This window comes from Gopherus flavomarginatus, chromosome 5, assembly GCF_025201925.1.
Source record: "Gopherus flavomarginatus isolate rGopFla2 chromosome 5, rGopFla2.mat.asm, whole genome shotgun sequence".
NCBI lineage: Eukaryota > Metazoa > Chordata > Testudines > Testudinidae > Gopherus > Gopherus flavomarginatus.
Genome location: NC_066621.1, coordinates 129,738,579 through 129,765,570, shown reverse-complemented (window position 1 = coordinate 129,765,570; position 26,992 = coordinate 129,738,579). Strand labels below are relative to the sequence as shown.

At 44.0% G+C, this 26,992-nt stretch overlaps 1 protein-coding gene across 6 annotated transcripts in view; it reads left to right on the top strand.

Moving 5' to 3' along the window:
* Nucleotides 1-3,778: 3,778 nt before the first annotated feature.
* The window catches only part of TC2N (tandem C2 domains, nuclear), a 47,078-nt gene continuing 23,864 nt past the window's right edge, over nt 3,779-26,992 (top strand). The window contains exons 1-4 of one of the 6 annotated variants that reach the window (XM_050953299.1): nt 3,779-3,977; nt 15,922-15,986; nt 25,886-26,011; nt 26,649-26,879. In XM_050953299.1, coding sequence (XP_050809256.1) covers nt 25,945-26,011; nt 26,649-26,879 — 298 coding nt within the window. In that variant the 5' untranslated portion in view covers nt 3,779-3,977; nt 15,922-15,986; nt 25,886-25,944. Of the gene's footprint in view, nt 3,978-4,507; nt 4,593-4,801; nt 4,968-5,017; nt 5,114-15,921; nt 15,987-25,885; nt 26,012-26,648; nt 26,880-26,992 lie in introns of those variants that run through there. The other 5 variants (XM_050953302.1, XM_050953298.1, XM_050953301.1 and 2 more) reach the window with 5 other exon arrangements.

Below are 26,992 nucleotides of genomic sequence, written 5' to 3'. Positions count from 1 at the left end.
GGTGCTGATTAAAATGACAAAGGGGGTATGCCCACTATTGTTGACTGTTTGTATTACCATAGTGCCTAGGAGCCCACTGTGATTCTTAGACGTACTGTACTAGGTCTTAAAGTCAGAGACCCACTGCCTGGCACATTCTCATAGATTTAAGACACCTTGAAGAGGTCCTGCGATGCCATGGGCTCTATTGTCAACAATATGCTGATAGTATCTAGTTCCAACTCCTTGTCAGTAGATATGACAATGGCATCACAAAGCCTACACAAGATCAGTGCCCAGATGAAGAGCAATTGGCTCATACTGAATCCAGAGGAGACTGAAATGACACTATTGAGCAGTGCCAGAACCATGGCACTGACCTCTCCATCAACCTATCCTCCATTAATCAAGATGGTAGGACATCTCATGATCCTCCTAGTGTCATCACTAATCCTGGATGCCCAGGGAGAAACAATGGCACGAAATGCGTTCTTCCACCTCCTTCTTGCCAAGAAACTGCACATGTTCCTCTCAGATGATTATCTCTCCACAGTGACCCATATGTTTGTCATTCTCTAGGGCTGAAGATGGAAGCAAGATGGAAACTTCAGCTTATACAAAACCCAGTGTCCAGCCTTGAGAACAAATCACATCACTGTCCTACGTACCCTGTCCTCCACATCCTACATACCCTGTCCTCCAGTTCCTGGCCCATGCCAATTTGAGGGCTTGAAGAAGGCCCAGCTACCTCAGAAACAACCTCACCATTCACAACACATCAGTACAGCTGTACTTCCGTGTGTCAGAAGACACAGTCCAGGGTAAAACTCATGAGAGATAGAGAAGGGGTTTTTTGTCAACCGCCTTCAGCAGTCGGATGACATACTAGCATCAAAAAGACTGAGCCCAACTTGGCTTATTTTCAGAGCATGTTTTATAGCTTTTCATAACATTTTTCTTGCTATAGCTGAAGGCAAGGAATTACAACAATAAGAAGACAAAACAAACCACCCCAAAGACACAGTTAACCAAGGCTGCTGAACCAGGAGAGGCAAAGCAAAGAGACTGCTATGGACAATTCTGGTGTATCTTACTACTAAATTATTTGATGCTCTATGCTCCCTAGAAACACTTTAGATAGATTTATATAGATATAGATAGTGTATTAGATTTGTGTTTCAAAAGCATTGCAGTATTGAATATCTGGCAGTCATTGCAAATAGTAGCTAGAAATCTCAAAGACAAATGTCAGAAAAGTGTTAAATTAAATATATACTTGAAAAAAGGAAACTCAAATGTAATCACCACTAGTTGAATTATAACAGCTCTATATAATGAAGGGTATGACCCACACCCTGTGTCTGGGGGAGAAAAGGTTTAAACTCTCAATGAGCAGAGAAGGGAAGCCAGTTGTCTGTTAAACTGCAAAGGTTGCACCGGGGTGGAAAAGGTGGAATCTAGCAGAGATTATTCTTCATTAGGACAGCAGGATGAAGGGATGCAGTTTGGGGTTCCTCCCAATGAGAACTCAAGGGACAGAGTCTGAAGAAGTTTTTATGGAATTGAAAGACTCTGGCTGCAGAAGTTGGCTGCAAGGAAGGAGTATTAAATCCTTACAGGCTCTAGCTGCGAAGAATTTGTATTCTGCTGTTTAAAGACCTTGCCTGCTTGGCACTTTTCTCTCTCAGAAGGCTATGGATATGACAGCTTTCTTTAATGGCTAAGCATATACCTGAGCCAGGCACCCTTTGCTGTGAGCCCCCGCAAAGCCCTAGTTGGACAAGGAATAGATGCTGATGTACGCTTACCAAAACAACTGCTGTATGCCCAATTCACCAAAGGAGAAAGGAAATGAGGAAGCCAAAAGTAATGCTTTAAAGACACCCTCAAGGTAAACATCAAGAGATGTGGCATCAACACAGCACACTGGGAAACAGCAGCACAGGATAGGGAAAACTCACGAAGACTTGTCAAAGAGGGAACATCTACTTTTGAAGAAAATTGCCTTGCCCTGGTCTCAGAAAAACACCAGAAAAGAAAGACAATAGTCATGCAGCTATCGTGGCCCAGTCATATCTTCCAACACCACCTGCAATGTCTGCCAATGAGCCTGTGGCACAAGAATTGGACTCTTCAGTCACCAAAGGACCCATGAAAAATAAAACCTGTGAAAAATCATCCTCCACCTTGAGGGATTGCCACCGACGATAAATATCTACATAGGGAACAACTATCTAATAATAGGCTCTTCAATCTAACACCCAAAGGTATAATGTGATCCAGTGGCTGGAAGTTGAAGTTGAAGCTACAGAAATTCTGACTGGAAAAAAGGAGAATTTTTTTTAACAATGAGAGTAACAACTTATTAAGGATCATGGTGGAGTCTTCATCAGTGACAATTTTAAAATCAGGATTGGATGTTTATCTAAAAGATCTGCTCTGGGAATTATTTGGAGAAGTTCCATGGCCTGTGTTATACATGAGGTCAGACTTGATGATCACAGAGGTCCCTTCTGGCCTTGGAATCTATGAAATCAACTGTTGCCATGAACAGTAAAAATATATTGTTCAAATCAATTAAATGTAAAGTGATGCCTTGATAGATTTATTTAAAGTAAGCTACAGACAAACAGATGTTTTAGAAAAAGTAGCAAATTACTTTTATGCCTTTAAAATATTGTAGCATACTAGCTAGTGTGCCCTCTGCTGGAGAGAATAAGGGCTGCTTAACCATGTGGGGGTTGGCTCTGTACTGGTGACAGAGATTAAGAGCCTATGCTTTTGGAGTAGAAAGAGTTGAGGCTCTGAAGTTTCATGTGGCCATGCCACATAACATGGTGTCAGACATGATATTCATAGTTGGTATCAGATCTGTGACAATATGAATTTTAAATATTCTCAGACTGGGGAAACCTCAAAAGTGCTATAGTTCAGGTGCATTTAGTATGATCACTCAAAATTTGGAGATTTTTTTGAATTTTCCAAAATTCTAGATTCTGCAGAATTGCACTGGAAATCCTGAGTGCCTGGTGTCTCTATTTTCCATTTCTACAGATGAAGAGGCCACAAGCAGAGCCTCTCTCAAGGGATTTCTGGTTTTGATTTTTGCCAGAACTGGAAGGGAAGAAGGGGAAGTTGGGGAAAGAGAGGACCTACCTAAACACTGAACCTATGTAAACATTTTGGAATTTCAAGAAACATTGTTAGTGAGTGAGTCTAGAAATGAGCAAATGTTCTGGGGAAAATTCTGAATTGCTTCACTGTATAGATTGTGAAGACTGGGGGGCTTTACAGTACAGTGCCTACAGGGCCGGTGCTTCCATTTAGGCGACCTACGCGGTCGCCTAGGGCGCCAGGATTTGGGAGAGCGGCAGACTGCTGCGGCAGGTCCGCTGGAGCCGCGGGACCGGCGAGCCGGCCCTGCGCCTAGGGTGCCAAAAACCCTGGCGCCGCTCCTGAGTGCCTAGCACAATGGGGAGCTGTTTCCTGACTGGGGCCTCTGGGCATTATACCAGTATAAGTAATAATTCACTCCTCCCTAAATATTCTCTTCTACCCAGGTTTTATTGCACTCAGTGCCACAGTATGTAGGCACAATCCTGATACTAAGGGCCTAATCCCAGTCCCAATTCGTTCATCAGGAATGTTGCCATTGACTTCAGTGGGAGCAGGATGGGCACCTAGGTACCACAGTAAGGGGGAAGCTAATTTAATGAAATGTTTCCCGAGTTTTGCACTTCTGAGAAATCCCCTAAGCAGCCACACCTATGAGGCGCTGCTTCAGCCTAGCAGACGGGAATTTACCAGGGGAACCAGCTCCTAACAAGAGCGATCAATCACTAACCAAGGAGAACCGCTCCACTGAGGGAGGACATCTGAGATTTACAGCGAGCTGCGGCTGCAGGCTTGGAAACCATCTCGCTGCCACCCCAGACTTGTCAGGCGTTAGGACCCAAAGAAAGGCTGCTGCAGCCGGTGTCAAGCAGAGCGCTGGGCAGGTAAGGAAGCCAGCGCCTGGGGAGGCAAGTGAAGAAGGGACAGGGCTGCGGCCCCAGAATCGCTTTCAGGGGGAGGCAGGCGGGGAGCGGCTGAGCCCAGCACCAGCTGTGTTACGGGGCAGGCGAGGGAAGCCCTGGCAGTGAAAGCTTAGAGCCAGCTGCGTACAGGAGAGCCGGGGAGAGGCTGTAGCTGGGAGGAACCGGCACTGAGCCTGCAGGTAGCTGGGGCAAGGTCCAGGAGCTGGGTGCGTTGCGCTAGCTGTGGGGTAGGAGCCAGCCGTGCAGAGGAGGCTGGGGGGATAAATGTTGGGCATTGAGTCCTAAAGCCACCTGTGTGCAGGGGACAGACGCTAGGCACAGAGCCAGCTGGGTGCAGGGGGAGTGAGGGACAGACACCGGGCATTGAGGGCTCCAGCCAGCTGGGTGCCGGGGGAGTGAGGGACAGACGCCGGGGAGTGAGGGACAGACGCCGGGCATTGAGGGCTCCAGCCAGCTGGGTGCCGGGGAGGCTGGGGGACAGACGCTGGGGATTGAGGGCTCCAGCCAGCTGGGTGCCGGGGAAGTGAGGGACAGACGCTGGGGATTGAGGGCTCCAGCCAGCTGGGTGCCGGGGAAGTGAGGGACAGACGCCGGGGATTGAGGGCTCCAGCCAGCTGGGTGCCGGGGAGGCTGGGGGACAGACGCTGGGGATTGAGGGCTCCAGCCAGCTGGGTGCCGGGGAAGTGAGGGACAGACGCTGGGGATTGAGGGCTCCAGCCAGCTGGGTGCAGGGGGAGTGAGGGACAGACACCTGGGCATTGAGGGCTCCAGCCAGCTGGGTGCCGGGGAGGCTGGGGGAGAGGCGCTGGGGAGAGCAGGTGCAAGCGCCGTCCGCTCTGCAGCATGGCGAGGGAGCCCGGCCCCCAGCTGCCAAGTGTCCTGCCCGCCCAGAGGAAGCTCCGCAGCGGTTTTGCCAAGCCCTGGCCCCTGTGAGGAGGGGAGAAGTTGGCGGTGAGTCGCACACCGCAGCCAGCCCCCAGCCTCTGCCTGGCCCCGGCGCCGAGTCAGGTGTCTCCCGCGACGCCGCTCAGCTGCGCCGGCCGCCGCCCGCCGGGAGGAGGATGCGGAGCCGCGCTGCCCAGGGGGAGCTTGCCCAGGTAACCAGCCCAGTCCCCGGCGGCGCTGCCGCTGCCCGGGGCCGCCCCTCTCCTTGGGATTCTTGGTGCCTCTCGCCTGACGCGGGGCATCCTGCTGCTCTGTTTGAGGAGGCTCTAAAGTCCCCCGGGGTAAAGCTCTGGGCTTTCCCGCGGTCAGCTTGGCCCAGCCTCGCCACGGCCCTTTTAACCCTCCGCCGGGCAGAAGGGTTTTCCTGTTGCACTAAAGTGCAGCCAAAGCCCCTCACTGAAACCTGACCCTGGTAAGGGGCCAGCAGCCAGGGCCGGCTTTAGGCATATTCCACCACTTCCCCTGAATCGGGCCCTGCCCCAGTGAGAATCCCTTCCCTGGCTAGAGGCACCTTTTAACTTTTACTCAGCTGGCGGCGCTTCGGGTCTTCGGCGGGTCCTTCGCTTGCTCTGAGTCTTCGGTGGCACTTCGGTGGCGGGTCCTTCAGTGCCACCGAAGACCTGGAGCGATTGAAGGCCCTGCCGCCGAAGTGCTGCTGAAAACTGGGAGCACTGGCCAGTGAGTACAAGCCCCATGTGTTTTTTTACGTGTTTATTTTCTTTTAAGTCATCCTTGCCCAGGGCCCCACCAAAACTGTTTGAATTGGGCCGCGCACTTCCTAAAGCCAGCCCTGCCAGCAGCAGCATGTGCTTGGTTACTTACCCAGTCTGAAAACCCAGGCCCAGGTCTTCTGAACACTGTTCTCAGTGGTAGCAGATGACAGAACAAGGAGTAATGGTCTCAAGTTGCAGTGGGGGAGGTTTAGGTTGGATATTAGGAAAAACTTTTTCACTAGGAGGGTGATGAAGCACTGGAATGGGTTACCTAGGGAGGTGGTGGAATCTCCTTCCTTAGAGGTTTTTACGGTCAGGCTTGACAAAGCCCTGGCTGGGATGATTTAGTTGGGAATTGGTCCTGCTTTGAGCAAGGGGTTGGACTAGATGAGCTGCTGAGGTCCCTTCCAACCCTGATATTCTATGATTCCAACACGGGCTCACTTTAAAATAAAAAAACTCCTCCCTGTTAGTGGATGATGTTGCTCGGTCCTTCAGAGGCCTAAAAAAGAAAACCACAGGCCTATGCCAGCCACAACCCCATATCTTGTACTGTTGCACTCTAACATTAGGGAAAGTATCCAGGGCATTGGCATTATATTGTGATATTGCCTTTGCTTTGCCAGATGCAGCCTTCCTGCTCTTTTTGGCAAATTACAGGAGTGCGTTGGCAATGTAGCTACATAACTGATAAAGCACTTATTTTGAAGGAGTGTCAGACAATCCCCACAGTCAATGGTTGGGTTCTAGAAACAATTGAGTGAGTTCTCTTCCACCCCCACCCCCACCTTATATAATCACTAATCTGAAGACTAAAGTTTAACTCTACAGGTTTCACAAGAACTACATTATTGTAAACCCACACTGCCACACAATGCTCTCTGTAATTCATGCTGTGCCTGGCTATTACAAGTGTTCCCTAGGAGTGACTAGGAACAGAGTTAGGAGAAGGTGTTGGAGAAATTCTGATTAGGGCCAGCCTTTAACTGTAACCTCTTGGTTTGTTGGTAATTAAAAATGTAAATATTAAGAGCTGATTGGAATGTGAATTGACATGTATGTACATCAGGTTTATGTATACATACCAAATGTAAAATATTAGAGTGCAGAGTATCATTCCATGCTGATATGTACAAGGTTCCTGTGCAAGGAAAATAAACTGTTGCACTGATCCTGAAAACTGTTTTGTGCTTAACTTTACATATGAGACTGTTCATGTGTGTAAAGTATTAGAGGGGTAGCCGTGTTAGTCTGGATCTGAAAAAAGCGACAGAGTCCTGTGGCACCTTATAGACTAACAGATGTATTGAAGCGTGAGCTTTCGTGGGTGAATACCCACTTCGTCAGATGCATGTGTGTAAAGTTAGACATGCATAAGTGTTTGCTGGATCAGGGCATTAGTTTTTATAACTTCACTGAATCTTTGTCACTTTTGCTAGTGTGATAAAGGTAGTTCTGTGTAATTTTAGTTGGCACAGTGTCGGTTGTAGACCTTAGTGATAACCAATTATCAGTTCATGAGAGGTGCTGAGGACTCACAACTTCCATTGACTTGAGTGGGAAGTCAAATTGAGTCAATGGGACTGAAGAAATCCATCTGTGTGCTACAGTTTGCAATATTGGGGCTTTTGTTTTTATTACAATCATATTAGATTTAAGTAGAAGTAGTTTGTGTTCAAAGATGTTCATTCCTGCACTCTGGGTTCAAGTGACAATAATACTCTTAATTTTGACTTTGCGTAATTAATTGAAATAAACACTGCCATCTCAATCAGTGGGTCTTTTCTGACCATTAGCAAAACTACTCGTTCCCTTCTTACATTAGGCTTTTATTTAATTTTGCAACCTAGCTAACTCTATTTAGAATAATTTAGAATAATCTAGTACATTTCTTCAGATGCCTTAAATCTGGTAAATAACCTCACTCTAATCTTCCTCAGACAAATCCCTAACTTCCCAAACACAGAACTTGGGACCTGCTCCTTTTGAAGTCAAGGGTCAAACGCTCACTGACTTCAAAGAGCACATTGTGTTAAATCCTGTTATTCATCCAGTGAATAACACTACTCAGTATCCCTGGCAGCCTGATGATTGCATCAGTGGATGAGCCCCCTCTTCCTCCAGCCATCTAGATGGTGAGAGAATTGTTAATGATAATGGGGTGTGTGTGAGAGACAATTAAAATGTTCTAAATAAATTTTACTTGGATAGCAAACAAACATAATTCAAAGATTTGCATTGTGACCCTTAGAATAGTCAGCGATTGGGGATGCATTTTATGTAAATATGAGAGGCGGTGGCTTTAGTGTGTATGAGAGAGAGATTGGATTCTGAATAAGAATCTGCTTATGGATTTCCCAGAGGACCTGATCCTGCAAATAGTTATGCACATGCTTTACTCATAGGAGTAGTTCCATTGAACTGCAAAGGTTTGCTTGTGAATATAGTTAAACATGAGCATAAATATATGTAGGATTGGAGCCTAAACTGGGAGGAGAATCAGATCCTGGGTTTGGTTTGAACCTATCTATACTACATAATGTCTCCTAGCTATGTTAGCCCATCAGAACATACAGAATTACCTAGGTCACATCTCTGCTCAGTATGTATGTTTGTCTGCCTGTCATCTTAGCTAGGTTTTACCTGGTCAGTGCTTTAATAATTTATAATAAAAACCTAAAACCACCCTCACTATAAATGCTGATGTTTATCTTCTCTCTGGATTGCACCCCTGAATTTGTCAGGAAATTCTGTACTCTAGTGAAAATTGAAAATATTTGACCAGCTCTAGCGAGGAGTTCATTTTCATGAGCTGTCCGCCCATACACCAAAAGTATCTTAGGTGTGTCTTGCATAGTCTTGGGGCTCAACAGATCTGGATTCTATTCAATGCTCTGCTTAGTGTGTTACGTTGAGTAAGTCACTAAGGGACACATTTTCCAAGTTAGGCCCTCAAGTCTAGCCTAAGACCCTGAAGTGATAAGATCCCTTCTGCCTACAGTATTCTCTCCTGGTTATAGTGTTTGTGAATGCTTACATATGGCTCCAGTTCTTCAAGTATCAAAGGCATAGCAGAATACCTGATAGTTTTATTCTCTCGCTATTCTTCTTCCATCTCACGTAAGAAAGGGGAGAGAGATGTCTGGGTGCAAAAACATCTTGGAATCACAGTAAGTTTAGAATATGTTAGATAAAGTAAACCCCTTATACTTAAACTAGATTATAAAGTAACCATTAATGACTAGGATAAATAAAGTCAATAGTCTGCTGTGTTAGAATGGATGAAGCCTCTCATGTGGGAACTACTGCCATATTTTCACTAAAAGTCATGTTGTTCTTGTAGAAGTTTCATTCTCAGAGTTTTCTTTCATTGCCAGCCCCCATCTGTATCTGGGAATGATCATATTGTCCAACATAATAGCTTCATTCATTTGCATTAACCACTTCCATAACTTATTTCACTGTGCTTTCTTGTCCAAGTCAGTGAACATATCTCCAGCTCTCAGGAACAATGTTATCAATACAAGAATTGCAGTGGTACTTGCCTAACAGTGTGTTAGGCACATGGCTACAGTACCTCTAACAGCTATTACGGGCCATGGCTGGGGCGTGCGTGTTTCAGTATATTTAAAAAAATAGGTTTTAAGCATTATCATGGGACCACTTTATAATGCCCTTTTCTTTATATTTGAGCTAATCTTGCATGTGAAGAATTGGCTGAGATTTATGGATATTATGCTTTTGGCCCTTTTTAAACTGTTTAATCATCTGGTTACTAGGACTTGGATGATGACTGTATTTAAGAACTGCAGGTGCAAGACTATAATGCTAACTAAAAAAAAGAGTGATTTGGACACCAGCAAACAGCTGCTCAACTCACGAGGTTCCTGTTGCTGCAGTGTTTTCCTCCAAGGGGCTTTTAAAAAAGTCTAAGCTTAAGAAGATGCTCTTTCACGTTTTTCAGTTAGTTTTTGTCTCTCCAAAGCACGCTGGCCCCACATCAGGGAAAGGTTGCCTCCATTCTTGTGACTATTGGGGTCGGGGGGAGGGGTGTGTGGGTCAAAGTAGAGTTGTCATTTGGGGCCATGTCACAGGAACAATTGCCCATAGTGTTCTCCTGCCAAAGTTTACTTCCCCCTTCTCCAAGGGGTGTCTTAAGAGCAGAGGCAATTGTTCCTGCAGCTGCAAAGGTTCAAACGCACACTTGCTCAACTTTATTTTTCTTCAGGGAAGTAGCCAGCAGCAATTCAGTTTTACTTTGTGCCTTATTACTGTGCTGGTGGTCTGTTCCTGGGCTCTGTGCACAGATGTATTGGTTTGGGGTGGGCGGGTGAGGTGTTTTATCTGCCTTCCCCAGTACTTCTAAGCTCTCTGCCTGATGAAGCAGCTGCTAACCCATAGAGCTAAAGCTAGACTCACCAGTGCTCATCTTGCAGAGTTAGGTTAAAAAGGTCTGCCTGGAGGGAAATGTGTATGTACACCTTCTTTGTAAGGGCAGAGACATCTGAACAAGTTACTTTTGGCCAAGCACGTAGTCAGGTGGTATTGGCTATTCTGCTGCAGGCAAAAACCCATTCACAGGCCACTGTGGTAGTTGAGCCATACCTATATGCCCCCTCAGCCCAGGAGCCAGTGAAATGAACAGTAGAACCACAGTGAACCGTATTTCTGTTATCAACAAACCAACTTCCTTTGGGGCTTGTCTGCACATGGATGTTACATCAGAGTAACTGTAGTTCGTTTGCTTCACGGTGGCAACACACATTTAAAAAAAAATGGTTCAGAAAATTCTTTGGTGTCTTAGGTTGCAGCAAGTGGTCCCTCTTGGAACAGGAGTAACTCTACTTTTTGCACTGAGTTTGTTCACTTTAAGGTATATGTGGTCCCTTTCCTAACTATTCCACTGCTGGCAGTCTTCCCAATGCTATCCCACAGTGCCCTGCATCACACCTGAATCAGCCTGCCTGTGTGCCCTCCACTGCTTCAGAGTCTTCTTAACTGGGTGTCATCTCTCTGTTTAAATGTTAGTGTAATGCTGACAGACCCTGGTTATCAGGGGACTGGATCGAACCAGAGACCTCTGGAATTTAGTGCATGAGCCTCTACTGCAGGGGTGAGCAACCTATGGCACATGTGCCAGAAGGGGCATGTGAGCTGATTTTCAGTGGCACTCACGCTACCCGGGTCCTGGCCACTGGTCCGGGGGGCTCTGCATTTTAATTTTTCTTTTTAAGTGAAGTTTCTTAAACATTTTTAAAACTTTACTTTACATACAACAATAGTTTAGTTATATATTATAGACTTATAGAAAGAGACTGCCTCAAAATGTTAAAATGTATTACTGGCACATGAAACCTTAAATCAGAATGAATAAACGACGACTCTGCACACCACTTCTGAAAGGTTGCTGACTCCTGCTCTACTACATGTACTAAAAGCCAACTGGCTGTTAGCTAAGGCTGCAAGGCAGACTCATTTTCTGTCTCTGAGGGCTGATCTACACTGGGGATGGGAGTGGGGGGGAATCGATCTAAGATACACAACTTCAGCTACACTATTCGCGTAGCTGAAGTCGAAGTATCTTAGTTCGACTTACCTGACCGTCCTCACGGCGGTGAGTCAACTGCCATGGCTGCCCCCTCAACGCTGCTCACTCCTCCTGCCGAGGTGGAGTTCAGGCATCGATTCGCCGATCAATTACTATCCAGCGAGTAGTATAGACGTACTCTAAGTGGTCTTGGTGCCACTAGATGGGACACAACACTACACCCAGGAGGTGTGTGGGTTATATTAGTACTTAGCCAGGTGTAACCCTTATGGATATCAGGTGAGGTCACACACCTAGTCGTATACCAGTTATAGCAGCTATGCTCCCCGGTCCCTGCTTCCACGTAGACCTTTGCAAAGCTCCTGGGGTTGCCAGCCCTCTTTGGAGAGCTGCATGTTCAGTCCAATCTGGAGAAGTCACCAGAATGCAGACATCTACCAGATGTTTTCTGAGCAAATGAAGATGAGGGAACGTTCCTGGAGGTGGGGTCGGTGCTAATTCAAAGCCCAAGAGCACCAGCACAAGGCAAGGACCAGAACAGGAGCTCTAGTAATGCTCACACTACCTGCCAATAACGTTAGTACCTGGAATTGCATTTTTCGAAGGGATGCTCATGCCACTGCCATGACACAAAAATGATGTGATGGAAAGCTTTCCAGAAAGCAGTCAAAAACCCCAGAAGGTGCTTTTGACTGCCCTAAAATCCAGGGGATCTAAATAGGAGAGATTTTTTCTGGGCAGGCAAGAACTGTGTGACCCAGCAGATTCAGAGATTACCCGGGAACCCCATGCAGTGGAACAGAGCTTTACCAGCAGCCAGCCTGATAATGCTGCAAAGGGTAGCTGTAGCAGTCGGTATTATGGGCTGTATTTCAAAACAACCTTTTCTGGGTACCAGCTGTTCACCACTATGTTCGATGGAGCTGGGAGCCTCTCTCTAGCTGCTTGGCATTTTAACCCCCATCCCAACTATGCTCAAAATGGCATCTACACCACAGAATCAACACTATCAAGTTTTAGTTCCCTGTACTATCCAGTCCCACAACCACTGGCCACACTTGCCACCCCAAGTCCCTTTCCTGAGCCGCTTGCTGTTGTGGAACCTGTCTCGCCACTGAAGCTGTCAGCACCGTAGTGATTAAAAATTGAATGCTTTGCGTGGCAGATACAGCAATAGAAAAAGAAGCTTGGCTCAAAGTTCTACAAATGCCCTCAGCTTTTAGCTAATGTGAGATTTTGAGAAATTCCCCCAACCAGCCTTCAAAGATATTTCAGAATGTGTAGACTTTTCTAAGCCATAAGGCATTAATTCCTGGCTATCTGGAACTCTTGGGTTCAGAAGAAGTTCGGCAGTTTTATATATTTGGCTGTGTACCTTATACTGAAGGGGGAGTGTCATAAAGAGAATTTAAGACACAGACAGTGCTCTCTCTTGGTGCTCACAAATTACATGGAAGGATGGAGAGGTTGGATGGTCCAATGATTAGTACCCTAGTCTAGGATTTGAGGCACACTAATTCAGTTCCCTTCCCCACCACAGACTTCCCATGTGACCTTGGCCAAGTCACTTAGCTTCTCTGTATCTCAGTTCCCCATCTGTGAAATGGGAATAAGAATAATCCTCTACCTCCACAGGGGTGTTGAGGGCATTGAGAAGACAATGCACCTCTGCTGAGACACTTGTATATAGCTAGTGTTTCCTTCCTTCGACTCTTGCAGCAATTGGAGCATCACCCTCCTAGCCAATAACAGGGTTGTGTAGCTTTGTGGTTTGCCCATTGCCTTTTTGAATAGGACCCTTCTGTGTGTCCTGGGGAATTTGTATCAGAGGGATATGAGAAGCCTGCAGAAGTGCACATGTAAGTACTAGGCTGCCTACACCCACCCGACATTTTTACAGTGCTGTACAAGGTGGGGGAAACTTGAAAAACACCATATTGTCTCAAAGCAAACCCCAGCATGGGAAAAGGAGATGGGAATGGCATCCCAAAATGGTGAGAAAAGCAGCCCTTTATCAGCGCTGGCACAGCAACTAGGATCGGGAAGATAAATACTTGGGCTTTTTCTGACTTCGCTCAGCACCTGCAATGCCCCAGCTTGCACATACAGGGGACTTATCACCTCCCAAGAGAGGGACAAACCTCAGAAGGAGAAAAAGGCAAGAGGCAGTGTTCAAAGGATGAATGACTGCAGCCCAGCAGAGGGCTGGGAAGCCCTGAAGTGTGGAGTGAATGGCTTCCTGGCACACACACAGAGGCTTAAAAGGGAGTGTGGCCCTGGAAAATGTGATGCAATCAGTGCAGAGGCAGTAGCTGCAGTGCAGCGCCTTCTGTTACAAAGGTCAAGCACAGTGCCTGATCCTAGCACTGTCCTGCAAGCTATGGGGAGCATGCCATACTGGGATCACCCTTTCAGGCAACTAAACTTCAGGCTCTTCCCATTGCAATCCACCCCCCCTGGAGAAAATAGTTTACAGGAGCATGTGAGATGCTACACTATGAGCATGCCACGTTTCCATTGCTTTTGTGTTTGCACTATATTCTTGGTTATTTTTTAAACTCAAGCTGTGTTATCTGTTACTTATGAAACATAAAAAAAAAATCATAACTCTGCTGATAAAGTTTGAGGAAATTGAGGGGGAAAAAATCATCTGATCACAGTGCATGTCTTCTGTGCTGCCTGACAGCAATGCAAAAATGGCACTGGCAAATTAGATGCCAGGAGAGGAATGATGGGAGTTTAACACTAAGTCCCAGAATTCCTGTAAGTTCTAGTAGGCATCCCACAGCACACTGTGAGAATACCACTGCACACATATGAGTGGCAGAACGTTGTACCACAGGATATCTGCCCAGAAAGCTTCATAGTAAATTTGAAGAAGCATAGAGCTGTGTATCCAGAGATTCATAAAGGAAGTACCTTAAACTAGCATAACAAAGTGGTGAGAGTTCAGTTCAATATAGTTAGTTCACTGTTTCTAGAGTGAACAGACTAATCAAATGTAACATCTTCTTCATGTACATAGTGCCTTATATCAGTGGTTCTGAACCAGGGTGTGTGTACTCATCGGAGTACGCACAGGTCTTCCAGGGGGTACATCAACTTCTCTAGAGATTTGCCTAGGTTTGCAAAAAGGCTACGTAAAAAGCACTAGTGAAGTCAGTACAAATTAAAATTTCATATAATTACTTGTTTACACTTCTCTATATACTATACACTGAAATGTAAGTATGCTATTTATATTCCAATTGATTTATTTTGTAATACGGTTAAAAGAGAAAGCAAGCAACTTCAGTAAATGTTCTGTGAAGCTTTTGTATTTTTATGTCTGATTTTTGTAAGCAAGTAGTTTTTAAGTATGGTGAAACTTGGAGGTACACAAGACAAATCAGACTTCTGAAAGGGGTAACAGACCTCTGGACAGATTGAGAATCACTGCATTAGAGAGATGCTCAGAGTAGGATCATCAAGAGTCTCCCATTTGAGGATTCCACAGAAGACTTTCTTTAAGAACATTTCTGCTTTTGTTGCATTGCTGGACGAACTCTTGTGTGATATTATCCATCTGGAATGATGTGGACATTTTAAATGAGGCCTGGGTTTGACTGTTAAGAACTGGAATGCTAAACAACCTGAAATTGTTTCTGCAGCAGAGGGAACTGTAGTATCTGTATCTGGCCTGTGATTTTTGGTTGCCTATTATTAGCTCTGTTGCACAATAGTTGCATCTGACGAAGTGGGTATTCACCCACGAAAGCTCATGCTCCAAAACATCTGTTAGTCTATAAGGTGCCACAGGACTCTGCTGCTTTTACAGATCCAGACTAACACGGCTACCCCTCTGATAATAGCAACAGAGAGCTTATTTGTATATTATACCCCAACTAAAGACTGCTTCCTGAGCTGATGTTTTTCTTCCACCTTGGCTGGCAACCTGCGGAAGTTGATAGTAATATCAGTACTTTCTAGACACATCGTGAATGCTAGCAACAAAATGCAGGACAAATCGTTGGTCACGAATACTTTTTAGTTTAATTTTAGCTGTGGCTGTCTTCCCCTGCTGAGCATAACAGTCATCCCTATCTGAATCTGAAGGTTCTGTCTGAGGCGGTTAATGGAGGGATGGAGAAGACTGGAGATCATTCATAATGGCAATGGGGTCATTGGACTAGGGAACGAGAGTGAAAATGACACTCGAGCCTGGTGGTTAGTACAATCACGTAGGATGTGGGGAAACCCACGTTCAAGTCAATGCTCAGTGACTCTTTATTTACACACAGTGGAACAGCTTCAACGGGAGAGTTAGAGGGAGTTCTCTGCCAGAATATCCCCTATCCCTATGGCTAGGGTGCTCTCCTACAAAGTGGGAGACCCAAGTTTAAATCCCTTCTCCACATCAGGCAGAGGGGTGGGGAGTTGAACCCAAGTCTTCCACAGCCCAGGTGAGTGTTCAATTTATTTTTTTTATTGCAATTTTTGGATTTGGTTTGGGTTGCCCGCACTGCACTGCCAGCAAACAAAAAAACAAACAAACAATCAGTTTTTCACCAGTTGTAGGTTTAAATTTACATGGAAGACATACTGTAGGAGACCTAAGGAGCGCAATCTATTTATCAAAGAGTAGGCTAGGAGGTTATTTGGTCTATACATGCCTATGTGGGGAGAAGATATCTGATATTTAATATTTCTATTAATCTAGTGGGCAAAGGCATAAAAGATCCAATGGCTGGAAGTTTAAAGATAGAAAAATTTTCAACAGTGAAGGTAATTTACCACATTTCTTGATTATATGTTCCAATGGTTGATTTTGTTGTCCAGCCTTGATATAAAGACTCCATCTCGCTGAAGGACTTGCCCTTGTTCAGTCATATACTGCACTTGATGCAAGAATAAGTGGCTGTAATTCTCTGACTTGTATTGTATTATATAGAGGGTCAGACTAGATAATCGCAATGGTCCCTTTGGCCTTAAAATCCATGATTCTGTTGTAGGTGAGGGTTATCCTCATTATGATTGGGAAGCATTCTGGAGAGGAGAGTCTGGTGCCTGGGGGAGAGTGGTGTTGGTGTTTTTGTGTGTGTGCAAGTTTCAAGCAGAGGACTCGCCAGTGGAAACGTGATGGGTGGGCTGCATGCTGATTAAGAAAAGAAACAGAATGGTGGGCATGCTGAAGATGATCAAAACTATGTCCTGCTGCGCAACCTGGGAAATCCAACTTCTTGTATGCACAGAAGGAGATAATATCTTCTTTGTGGTCAGGCCCCAGAAGGAGCCACTTGTCAGGCTCAAAAGAAAAAGCACTGGGAACTCTGTGAACCCTCCCACCGTGCATCAGTTTCTTCTCGCTCCCACCAGTCTTGAAAACTAAACAAAATAAGAATGTTCCCTCCGTTTCTGTGGATCCAATTAAAGTAGTTAATACACATAAGAAAAAATCTCAGACATTTTAACTTTTAAATGGATGTTATGAGTAGTATATTTAAATGTAGTTTTAAACTTCAGCCTCCTTCCTTCTCTGACCCTGAGGTGGTGAGATGGCTCTGTTTGACTCATCACAGTGGCTGGCACTTAAGCATCTGATAAAAATATGTAGTTGTCTATGTCCTGGCAGCTGCTCAGCAAGCACCAAAGCAGCACTTCCAGAAGATCTAAGGCTGAGGTAGCCAGGGGTCCCAGTTTTCCACGTTGCAGGATATAAATCCTGCTGACTTCATGCAATGTTACTCATATCCTGCAGTGGGGGAGTAGAGCCCCAGCAGTGACTCTGATCTAGCAGATCTGATCTACATCTCTCAGTCAAGGGCATTCATTTCCAATGTCAGGGTATCCTCAATACAAGAGAGGCACTGAGGAACATGGATACTGCCATGCTGCTGCCGACCAATATTCCATCTAGTCCTGTATCTTGTCTCTGACCATTGCTAGTACCAGATGCTTTATGTGAAAGTATAAAGCCCCCACACTGGAACATTATACAATAACCTAAGCAAGTGGGACATTTGTTCCTAGCCCCAGGCAGTTAGTGGTTTGTTTGCAGCATACCATTTTATCTTACCCTGTGTAACTGTATTTTTATTACTCATATTTAAATGGGATTTTTTAAAACCCTGCTATGCTCTCTGCCTCAGTACTGTTTTGTGAGAGTCTATCATAGCTTTGTGTGTGTGTATATTAAAAATTCCATGACTTTTTTTCAGTTGGAAATTTATTCTTTTTATGGTGTGTCATCTTGTTTCTCGTATTATGAGAGGCTTAATAGCGAAGCCAGATTTACTTTGTCACATCCTCACATGGAAGACTTTCTGCCTGTAATAATTTTCATTGCCCTTCTCGGGAACTTTTCTATTTTTACTGTAACCCTTTTGGCATCTCTTCCAAGATCCATTGGTTTGAGGGGCTACATCTCCTGTCTCTTTCTGGGGATGGGAACAAATGTCCTCCCTGCATTTTCCCAAAAGACAGAAGAATTGGAAAAAGACTCTGTATGCAAACTCCCAGGGTTTCCATGCTCTAAGTTTTATCTATATAGGGAAAAATAGGGTCCTTGGTACTCAGCAACTAGCTTGCTATAAGTATTACTGATTGTCGGGGTTCTGCTACTCCAAGCAAACCTGTCAGCATCCCTCCCTACCAGGCTGTAGTTACATACATAGTAACCTCTACCAGCAGAATTCAGTAGTCTATACACTTGAATTTTTACTTGTTTAACTTGCATTCACTAAAATTGAGTAATGGTAACTTTAGACAGGACATAAGTGTTTATTCCTCCTCAAACAACCTTCTGCTGCCTAGGATTAAACTCAGCTAGGAACTAATGTTTGTGTCTGGCATATTAACAATTGTTCGTACACAATTAAAAAGTCAAGTTTAGATCTACCCAAAGTGACAGCATATTCTACCTGTACGGTCTGAACCAGCCAGGCCTAGCTACAGAACTGAACAAGCAAGACTTTGTTTTTTAACCACACACTCACTTTGGCTTATAGATGTGGTGAACAACGAATACATGTGCTTACCCTGCTGCTACTTTGTCTGAAGGCAAATTTCTCAAAACCATTTGCTCTGCTCCTCCAGTTCCTTGATATTTTAATCTAGGAGCCTTCCCTTTCCAATTGCATGGTCTCCCAGCCCAGCATCACGTACACAGCTACTCCCAGGAACCCACCTGACATTTGGCTGCAACCAGTTCGTCCTGCTAAGACATGTACGGAGTGCCTGAGGGAACCTTTCCAACCTGCAGTGGAAGCAGCTTTTGCTGTAGTGTGTTTTGTTAGACCTCCAGTGATGTGTGGTGTTACCACTATGCTCTTTGCAGGATTTACAAGGCTTAAAGTGGACTGGATCTCCTAGGATTGAGATCCAGCCAACAGGGAAAACAGAGGCTTGCATGATCAGTACCTGGTGAGGAAGTGATAAAGTCCAAAGTGGCACTGTTCAAGGGGCAGATGGTCAGCTGGCATAAATGCTCCCAGTGCCAATGAAGTCAGTGGAGCTATGGCCACCTATGTCAGCTGAGCATTTACCCTGAGATGGCTAACAAGTACTGACCATTCCTCCTCCTAGTGATTTTGCTGAATACTTCCTATTTTGTCAGGACACGTTGCTATTTGCAGTAGTGCTGTAAAGTACTTGTGGAATGGAGGTCTGGGAATGAGTTGCTGTATGTATTTTAGGCTAGAAATAAATCTCATAACTGTTTTGGTGTGTCCTCTACCAGGGCCAGGGCTTCCATTTAGGCGGCCTAGGCAATCGCCTAGGGTGCCAGGATTATTGGGGGGTGGCATTTTGCCGGGGGGGGGGGGGGCGCGGCGGGCGGCTCCAGTTGACCTGCCGCAGTCGTGCTTGTGGAGGGTCCCCTGGTCCTGCAGCTCCACCAGAGCCATGGGACCAGTGCGCGGGGCGGCGAAATGGCCGTGCGCCTAGGGCGCTAAAAATACTAGTGCCGGTCCTGTCCTCTAAATGTAATCCTTTGGGAAACTGCAGTATGGCAGATCCAGTCAGGGATCAGAATGTTTCACTTTTATCTTCATTTAAAAATACCTGTCCACCTCCAAAAAGCAGTGGTATTGTTAAATAAACAAGCTTTTCTAGCTCTAATTTTTTTTAAACAATATATTTGCATCATGGGGCAAAAATAAATCTGACATTTCTTTGAGACCACTTCCATCCTTGAATATTTATACTACAGTCAGCTATTTCCGATCCTGTTCAGTTTATTTAATGAGTTGTTGAAAATATTTGCATCTCTGTCCAAACATTTGTGTCTCATGTCTTGCAATTATTCTGAAAGCATCTGGCAGTAAAGTCTTTGATATCCAGTTTATCTGATTTAACTCATTTTAAAATTTATATCTGAGAAACCTGGAAATCATTAAGGTAATTATCCTTTCTGGTCTAAATAAATTAAAATAGCAGTGATTTAATTCTCTGGATTGTGTGTGTTGTTTTTTAAACTATATTCTTTCATCTTGTCTTCCATGTTATTAGGGGAATAATTGGACTTTCCCTTTCACTTTATATGTTTTGTAAGAGGACTGTCACTGAGTTATATTTGATTATCCAACTGTTGGATGATCGGGGAAGACAAAGCTTACAAGAGAGTCAGATTCATATTGAGATGTGATGTGAGGAAAGATTGGGATTTGTGGATAAAGCACTGGATTGGCACTCAGGAGAGCTGGGTTCATTTCTGTTATGCTACAGTCTTCCTGTGTGACCTTGGGCAAGTCACTTAATTTCTCAATTCCTCATCTGTAAATTGGGGATAACAACTCTTCCTTTCCTCCATCCCCTTTGTCTGTCTTATCTATTTTTACACGATAAGCTCTTCACAGCAGGGACTCTCTATGTATGTAGACCTAACAAAATGGGGCCCCAAAGAGCAGGATTCCTGATGCTGACACAGCCTTTCTTTGGTGCAGTGGAACATCAATCTCTTGTGTGCTTAATGTATATTTTTGCTATTTTATAAGTGTTTCTTTCAATTTGGGGCTAAATATAGATTGAGTACAGTAGTGAGGCACTGTACTGAGGCACTGTACTGAAAACTTGTAACTAGATGTCTGAGCAAAGGGTTATGGTTTACAGAATCCTTTGTTCTTTACAGCCAGCACCTAAATCATGCAGTACTTGATAATTATTGGAACCTATAAGGACAGTCCTATACTACTCCCCAGCAGGATTTTTTTTTATTAAATAGTGTATATACAACAGAAATTCAGTATTGCCAATCTTAAGAGAACCAAAATCATGAGTCAGAACCCTCTAAAATTGAGACTTGCCCCAAAAAATCACAAGATATTTTTAAACAAACAAATCCTTGTTGTTTTTGTTTTTTTAAGTCTCTTTTGACTTTTTAACTCCTCTCTATTCCTCTGCCACTATGTGTGGAAATTTCAGGTTGAAGTCAACCTTTAGTACAAACACATATATACACCTCTCCCTAGCTGCTCAGGTGGTAACTCCTTCCCTCATCCCTATGAGAGGGGAACAGACATTCATTTCTTATTACTGTCTGGGACTTCTCCATCCAGGATCCACCATCATCAGCCTTCCCCCATTCTGCTGCCCCAGGCCCCCCTCTCTCTGCTCTAGGACCATACACAAAGGCAGGGGTCAGTGGCAGGACAGGTCTCTGTCCTCAGCCCCAGGATTCTCTCACACACACACACAGCTCTGTCCGCAAGCCCAGCCCTGAAAATTGTGGGATAGAAGGAGCTATTCGCGTCATAGTGATATCTCTTCCTGCAGGTGCCAAAATACTGTGATTTGCAATCAATTCATAAGGTGGCAACATTGCCTGCCACCAGGCTGGGAGAGCTCCCATCAGATTGCCATCACTATTCTCTGCCCCACCATTCCCCTGCAATTCCATGATCAGCCCCCTCCATTCTCCCCATCTTCCTTTCAGAGTCTCTACTGCTCCTCACAGATCTGGTGTCCTGTCTAGCCCTGTGAACCCTGGAGTGGCAGCCATTTTGCCTGTGGACATGGCTTCAATCTCACTGAAAACAGTGGAAGATCTCAGCCAACTTTCTCAGGCAGCCTCACTTCCATGTGCACACAGACTTTAGGGAATATTGGCCATCTTGCTGTCCTCAGCCCCCTGGGAAGTAACACAAGATATTTTCAATTTTGAATAAGAGAAGATTCATGAGTTGGCAGCTTTTGATCAGGTTTTCATGAGAAGTTAAAAACATGCCAGAATTGCTAAAGTCCTGATAAAATTGTGGGAGTTAGCAATGCTGGAACCTGTTAAATAAATCTCTCTCCCGCATAACTTCACTACTACTAGATCCATAAAATCAGTGGCAGTTGTGTGCCTAATCCTATATGACTCTTTGAAAATGTAGAAGTGAGAAGCTAAGTGCACTGGGGACTGGTAGATAAATTATTCTGAATTATTTTAACTGCTACTCAGTTTCTAAAGTGGAAACAAGAGGCTGTAACATCTGAATTTGAGAGTAAAGCCTTTCACTATATTCAGGATATTTAGTTATTTATGGTTAGCTTTAAAAAGTAGTTTTTAGAGCATCCACTTTATCACAGAGGAACCATGTCAGACAAACTAAGCAACGTAAGTCAAAACCATGTTTCAGATGATCAGTCCCTTAGCAAGCCTTCAATATGTTTCTGTAATGTGCTTGGGGCACAAGTAGAGGCTTCAAAACTCTATCCAAAAGATACCACCTGCTTTAAAACCATTATGTTCTTTAACATAGAAAATGCTAGCACAAACATGGCTTTTAGTTACCTATTTGCTCTGGGAACTTTCTTTTTAAAGAAGTCTAATTTAAACTAATGCTGTGACGTACTAAGTACGTATCTATATACTCTGCAGCCTGCCATTGATATTTCTCTGCTAGTAAAACATTAGTGTGTAAATAGCATTATCTGAGCATGTTTGTTTCTGTACAGATGATGAATTACTCTTATACGTACATACAGTATAGAAATGTGTGGCTGGTCCCACACTGGACTTGACCTCATGTTTTCATTAATCAAATGATAAAGTCACAGTTTGTTTTAATTTTAACAGAATGTGGCCTGCTTTTATTTAAAACAAAAATCTGCCTAGGATGCAGAAATAAGATACTATTATTATAAAGTCCATTAAAACAATGCTTATGTCCTTCTTCCCAAGCAAAGGACTCAGTGCAGTGATGAAAAGGAGGTAGTTCTTCATTGGGGTAATGAATGGGCATAACTATTTCCGTGTCACAATGGGTCCTGCTCAGTAATGTTAGGAGTATGAGTTAGTAGATCTGTTTTAACTGTTATGTACTGCAGTGGTCTCCAAACTTCTTTGATCGTGCACTCTATCAGTAAAAAAATTTTGAGCACGCACCCCCTGCCGCACCAACTCTACCATTTTTGCCAAAGTGCAAAAAAAAAAAAAGAAAAAAAAGCTACTCGGACTCCAGCCCAAACTGCCGAAACAAAAAAAACCCCAAACCACTCCTCCTACCGTGCACCGCCAAGGATCCTCTTGCACACTCCACTTTGGAGACCACTGATGTACTGAACTGTTTCTGGTACATGTGTGAAAAATTAGTTTTCTTGCCCTTGGACACCTAAGGAAGTTCTAAAAGACTTTTGGTCTCTGTTCTAGTGGTGGCAATAAATTCAACCTGGTCATTCTAAGATAGAGAATGTTATGCCCAAGCAAAGTGTCGTCAAGTCTTAGGTACCATTGTTAGAGCAGGGGTGGGCAAACTTTTTTCGCCTGAGGGCCACCTCGGGGATCTGAAACAGTATGGAGGGCCGGGTAGGGAAGGCTGCGCCTCCCCAAACAGCTTGTCCCCCTTCTCCATCTCTCCCCCGCCCCCATCTGTCCCTTCCCACTGCCTGGCCTCAGAACCACCGGCCCATCCAACCCCCCTGCTCCTTGGCCCCTGACTGCCACCCCCCCAGGACTCCAACCCCCCCCTTCTCCCTGTCCCCTGATTGCCCCCTGGAACCTCCTGCCCCTTGTCCAACCCCCCTGCTCCCCGCCCCTTCACCATGCCACTCAGAACAGCAGGACTGGCAGCTGTGCCACCCGTCCGGAGCCAGCCAAGCCGCTGCGCTGCCCAGCAGAAGCTCGCAGTCCTGCTGTCCAGAGCACTGGTGGCATGGCGAGCTGAGGGTGCGGGGGAGGGGGAACAGCAGGGGAGGGGCCAGGGGCTAGTCTCCATGGCCCAGAGCTCAAGGGCCAGGCAGGATGGTTGCACTGGCCATAGTTTGCCCACCTCTGGATTAGAGCAGATTTAGCAGCTGTTACAAGTCCAGTTCAAACACTGTGAAAAAGAGAAAAGAATATAGGCTCCAGTTGCGTACTGATAAAAACTGGGAAGGAAAATCAGTAAAGTAAACCTCTAATTCCACAGTGCTTAGCCAAGAGGTGGTATGAGCACGAGGGGTAGGGGCAATCCATCAGATTTGATGTTATATAGCATCTTGCTTCCCTTCATCAACCAGATGTACAGTATAAGAATTAAACTGTTTATCTTTTTAATTGATGTGCAGAAAAGCTATTGGTGTAATCCACTGGTAGTGTTCTCACATCCAAAGATTGTAGATTCAAATCCCACATGGTAAAATGAGCTCATTAATGATTCTGAGGCCACTTCCTACAGTATATATCACTTCCTTAATGCTCAGTGAGAAGTATCCTCTTAAGAATGGGATATTAAACCAAGGTCCTGCCTATCGTTGGAAGTTAAAGATCCCATAACTCCTTTTCCAAAGGAGCAGAATGTTCTCCAGTTTCCTGGGTAACATTCTGTCTTTCAGCAAAACATGTCCCATATTCAGGCTGCTTCTGAGCCCATAATAGTTACCATATCTGAATATATAATCACTGGGCTACTGGCGTTTAACTCCTTGGCCCACAGTGAGATCTTGAGCATGAAGGAAAATAGATAAGAAACCATATTAGATGAAGTTGTGGTCCCCAGCTACATTCCTGAAATTAATCACAACCCTTCAGAGAAGTTTAAGTAAATTAAAATTAAAATAGGCTCTTGCCACACTGGTGGAACATTCACTTTTGTGACTTACTAGGGTTTCAGACACCTGAAACTAAAAGCAAGAGGGCTATATGTGACACGTATTTCCCTTTAGTCAGTTCACTGCCACAGCTCCCAGCTGAGAAAGAGAGAGAGAGAGAGAGTTGGTGAAGCAATATCCATTTGCAGTCAGCTATTCTGGAACTTTTATGCAGCAATTGTAATAATGACAAACCTTTATCTAGAGAGAGGGCATTTCCATTTACTTTGCCATCTTGAACTCAGGTAATTCACAGCCTTCTAAGTGAAGCCATATGTGGGTTATGCATGATCATGGCTAACAAATCAAAACATATATGCTATACTTATCTTTAGTATAATTAGGTACCCATTGATCACTTATTTCCCACTGATAGATACAGTTGAAAGAAAAGTCACATATGGCAAAACACCTGGGTGTTTTTTCTTAATTAGGTGAGATGTATACAATTTACAGTGGCTCCAGGAGGAATTTATTGGAATATTTGGTCGCATCTAATAGAAACTATATTTGTTAATAGAAATGACATTTAGCAATAAAATCATTTGATCACAGTGTGTGGTGCTCCCTAGCTGTCTCTTTGCATACCAAAAAAAAAAAAAAAAAAAAAAAAAAAACCAGACTGTTCAAAGCACACATGGGATTAGTCTCTATACTCGAACATGAAAATGTTCAACATAATTTCCTGTGACTAAGATATACAAAAAACAGACTTATGGTTGGTTGACTCCCATCTTCTCAATTTGTTGTCTTTCCCACCCCTTCTGCTTGTCTCCATGTTCTGTCTGACCTCATCTTGTAGCCCCAAAGGGAGGGGATTGTGTCTTCACTATCTTCTGTAAAGAAATGCACATTTGAGATGTGTGTAAATAATAAGGCAGCTAGAATGTGGGACAGGAGGCAGTGCAGCTGTTTAAGTCTCTCTGAAAAGAGATAAGCACATGAGCAAAAGAGACATTTAAATAAGAGGCCATCTATTACTGTCATAAAGTACTTTTAATGTTAACCGACTGTTATAGGTTTGCTTTTATTCCTCTCCACTTAGTTTGCTAGAAGCTGTCAGCAATTTCCAGTCTTCTGTATATGTGGAGGACACAGTTGTATATGAAATGGGTCTTCCATTTGGTACATAAACAACCTGAGAAAGCAGTAATTCCATGGAAAAAGTAATGTTTGGTATCATGCATAAATATCACATGTTAATATGTAAAACATGGAATTTACACTGAGTAATGTAAAATTTGTGTGTGAAAATATTAGACAATAAAAGGACTATGTGAACAAAGGAAGTTGGATAAAAAGAAACATCTTGTAACTGACTTGACTAATGCTAATAAATTCTGTGGAGCTTAGTGGCTCATATGAATGTGAGGAGAGCATTCGCACTCTTGAAAAGAAGCATTTTGTTTATCTTCAGTGTACTAAGCTTAGAAACACCAAATCTTAAGATACCTTTCTCTACCTCCATGCTTTATGTATAAGAAAAACTAGTTAAAATATGATAAACCTAATGGTACTGCTCTTGTTCCCATTGAAGTCAATGGTTTGGTCCTCAGGATGTGATGTGGCAGTAATTTTAAAATAATGGTGTTGCATTTTAATTTCTGCTACTCTCATGTTGAATGTGTTTTCAGGATTGACTTCTGTGTTGGAGCATTGTTCGTGTTTCACTTACACTGAAATATTAGAAGCTATGGCAAAAGAATGCCTAAAGAACTGCTGCAAAGGGTGTTTCTACGTGGAGAAGGAAAAGAATGACTGTGAGTTCCACACCATAATAATAAACATGCAGGTTAATAGTTTTGATATTGAAGCTTCATTAATAACACTTCCCAGGGATAAAATGCTAAATCATCCACTTCTTTTGGATTAACTTGAATTATTTTACAGCATGCACACTATAGCCTTGATTTGAAAGTTAGCATATGCTGATAAACGTCATTAATCAGGGACTGAAAATGACAATTGTACAAAGTCTGCTGCTTGTTGTATTTGGCCCTGGAATACTAGCAAAAACAAAACCATTGTTACCCCGAGGGTCATGTAAAGGTCTTATCTCTCTCAAATAACAGAGGCTAGAATTCAGCGCTCTACTTTCTGGAAGGTTGTAATCACAGCTTTCAATTGGTGTAGTGTATTAATCCCTTTTCTTGTTGGATCATGATACAAGACTTCACCATACAGTGTAAGAACTGAAGTGAAAGCAAGATGCTTATTACAATAAAGTCTGGGTGGCAACACATTTTGAGACAATACAAATGCTTCCAGAATCAGTAAACTTTCCAGTGCTGCTCCTATATGCAATGACAGTAAGAAAACCCTGTGAATCCTTGATCCTGTTAAACACAAAAGATCTCTTCAGAATGAATGCACTTACTACTTTATTTCTTTTAATAGCTTCCATGGAGAAGGAATCTGAAGCTGCAGCTGAAAACAGGCAAAGCATTGTGGAGAAACCTCCATTGTCTTCTGTGTCAGTGAAGCGTCAAGTTGGCTGTTCTGAGGATTATCTCCTTGCGAAACTGCCATCAGATGGCAAGGAGGTCCCATTTGTGCTCCCTCAGCTTAAACTAGCTTACGTACAACCCAAGAACCTTGGCAGTTTGTCGCACGTTGGGGAAATTCAAGGTAAATAAAAAATCAGAATGGTGAAATAGTACCAAAAAAACCCAGCAGAAAAATGACACCATTTCATCAGATACATTAATTAGGCCTGTGCCCAAGCGATGTAAATCAGACCA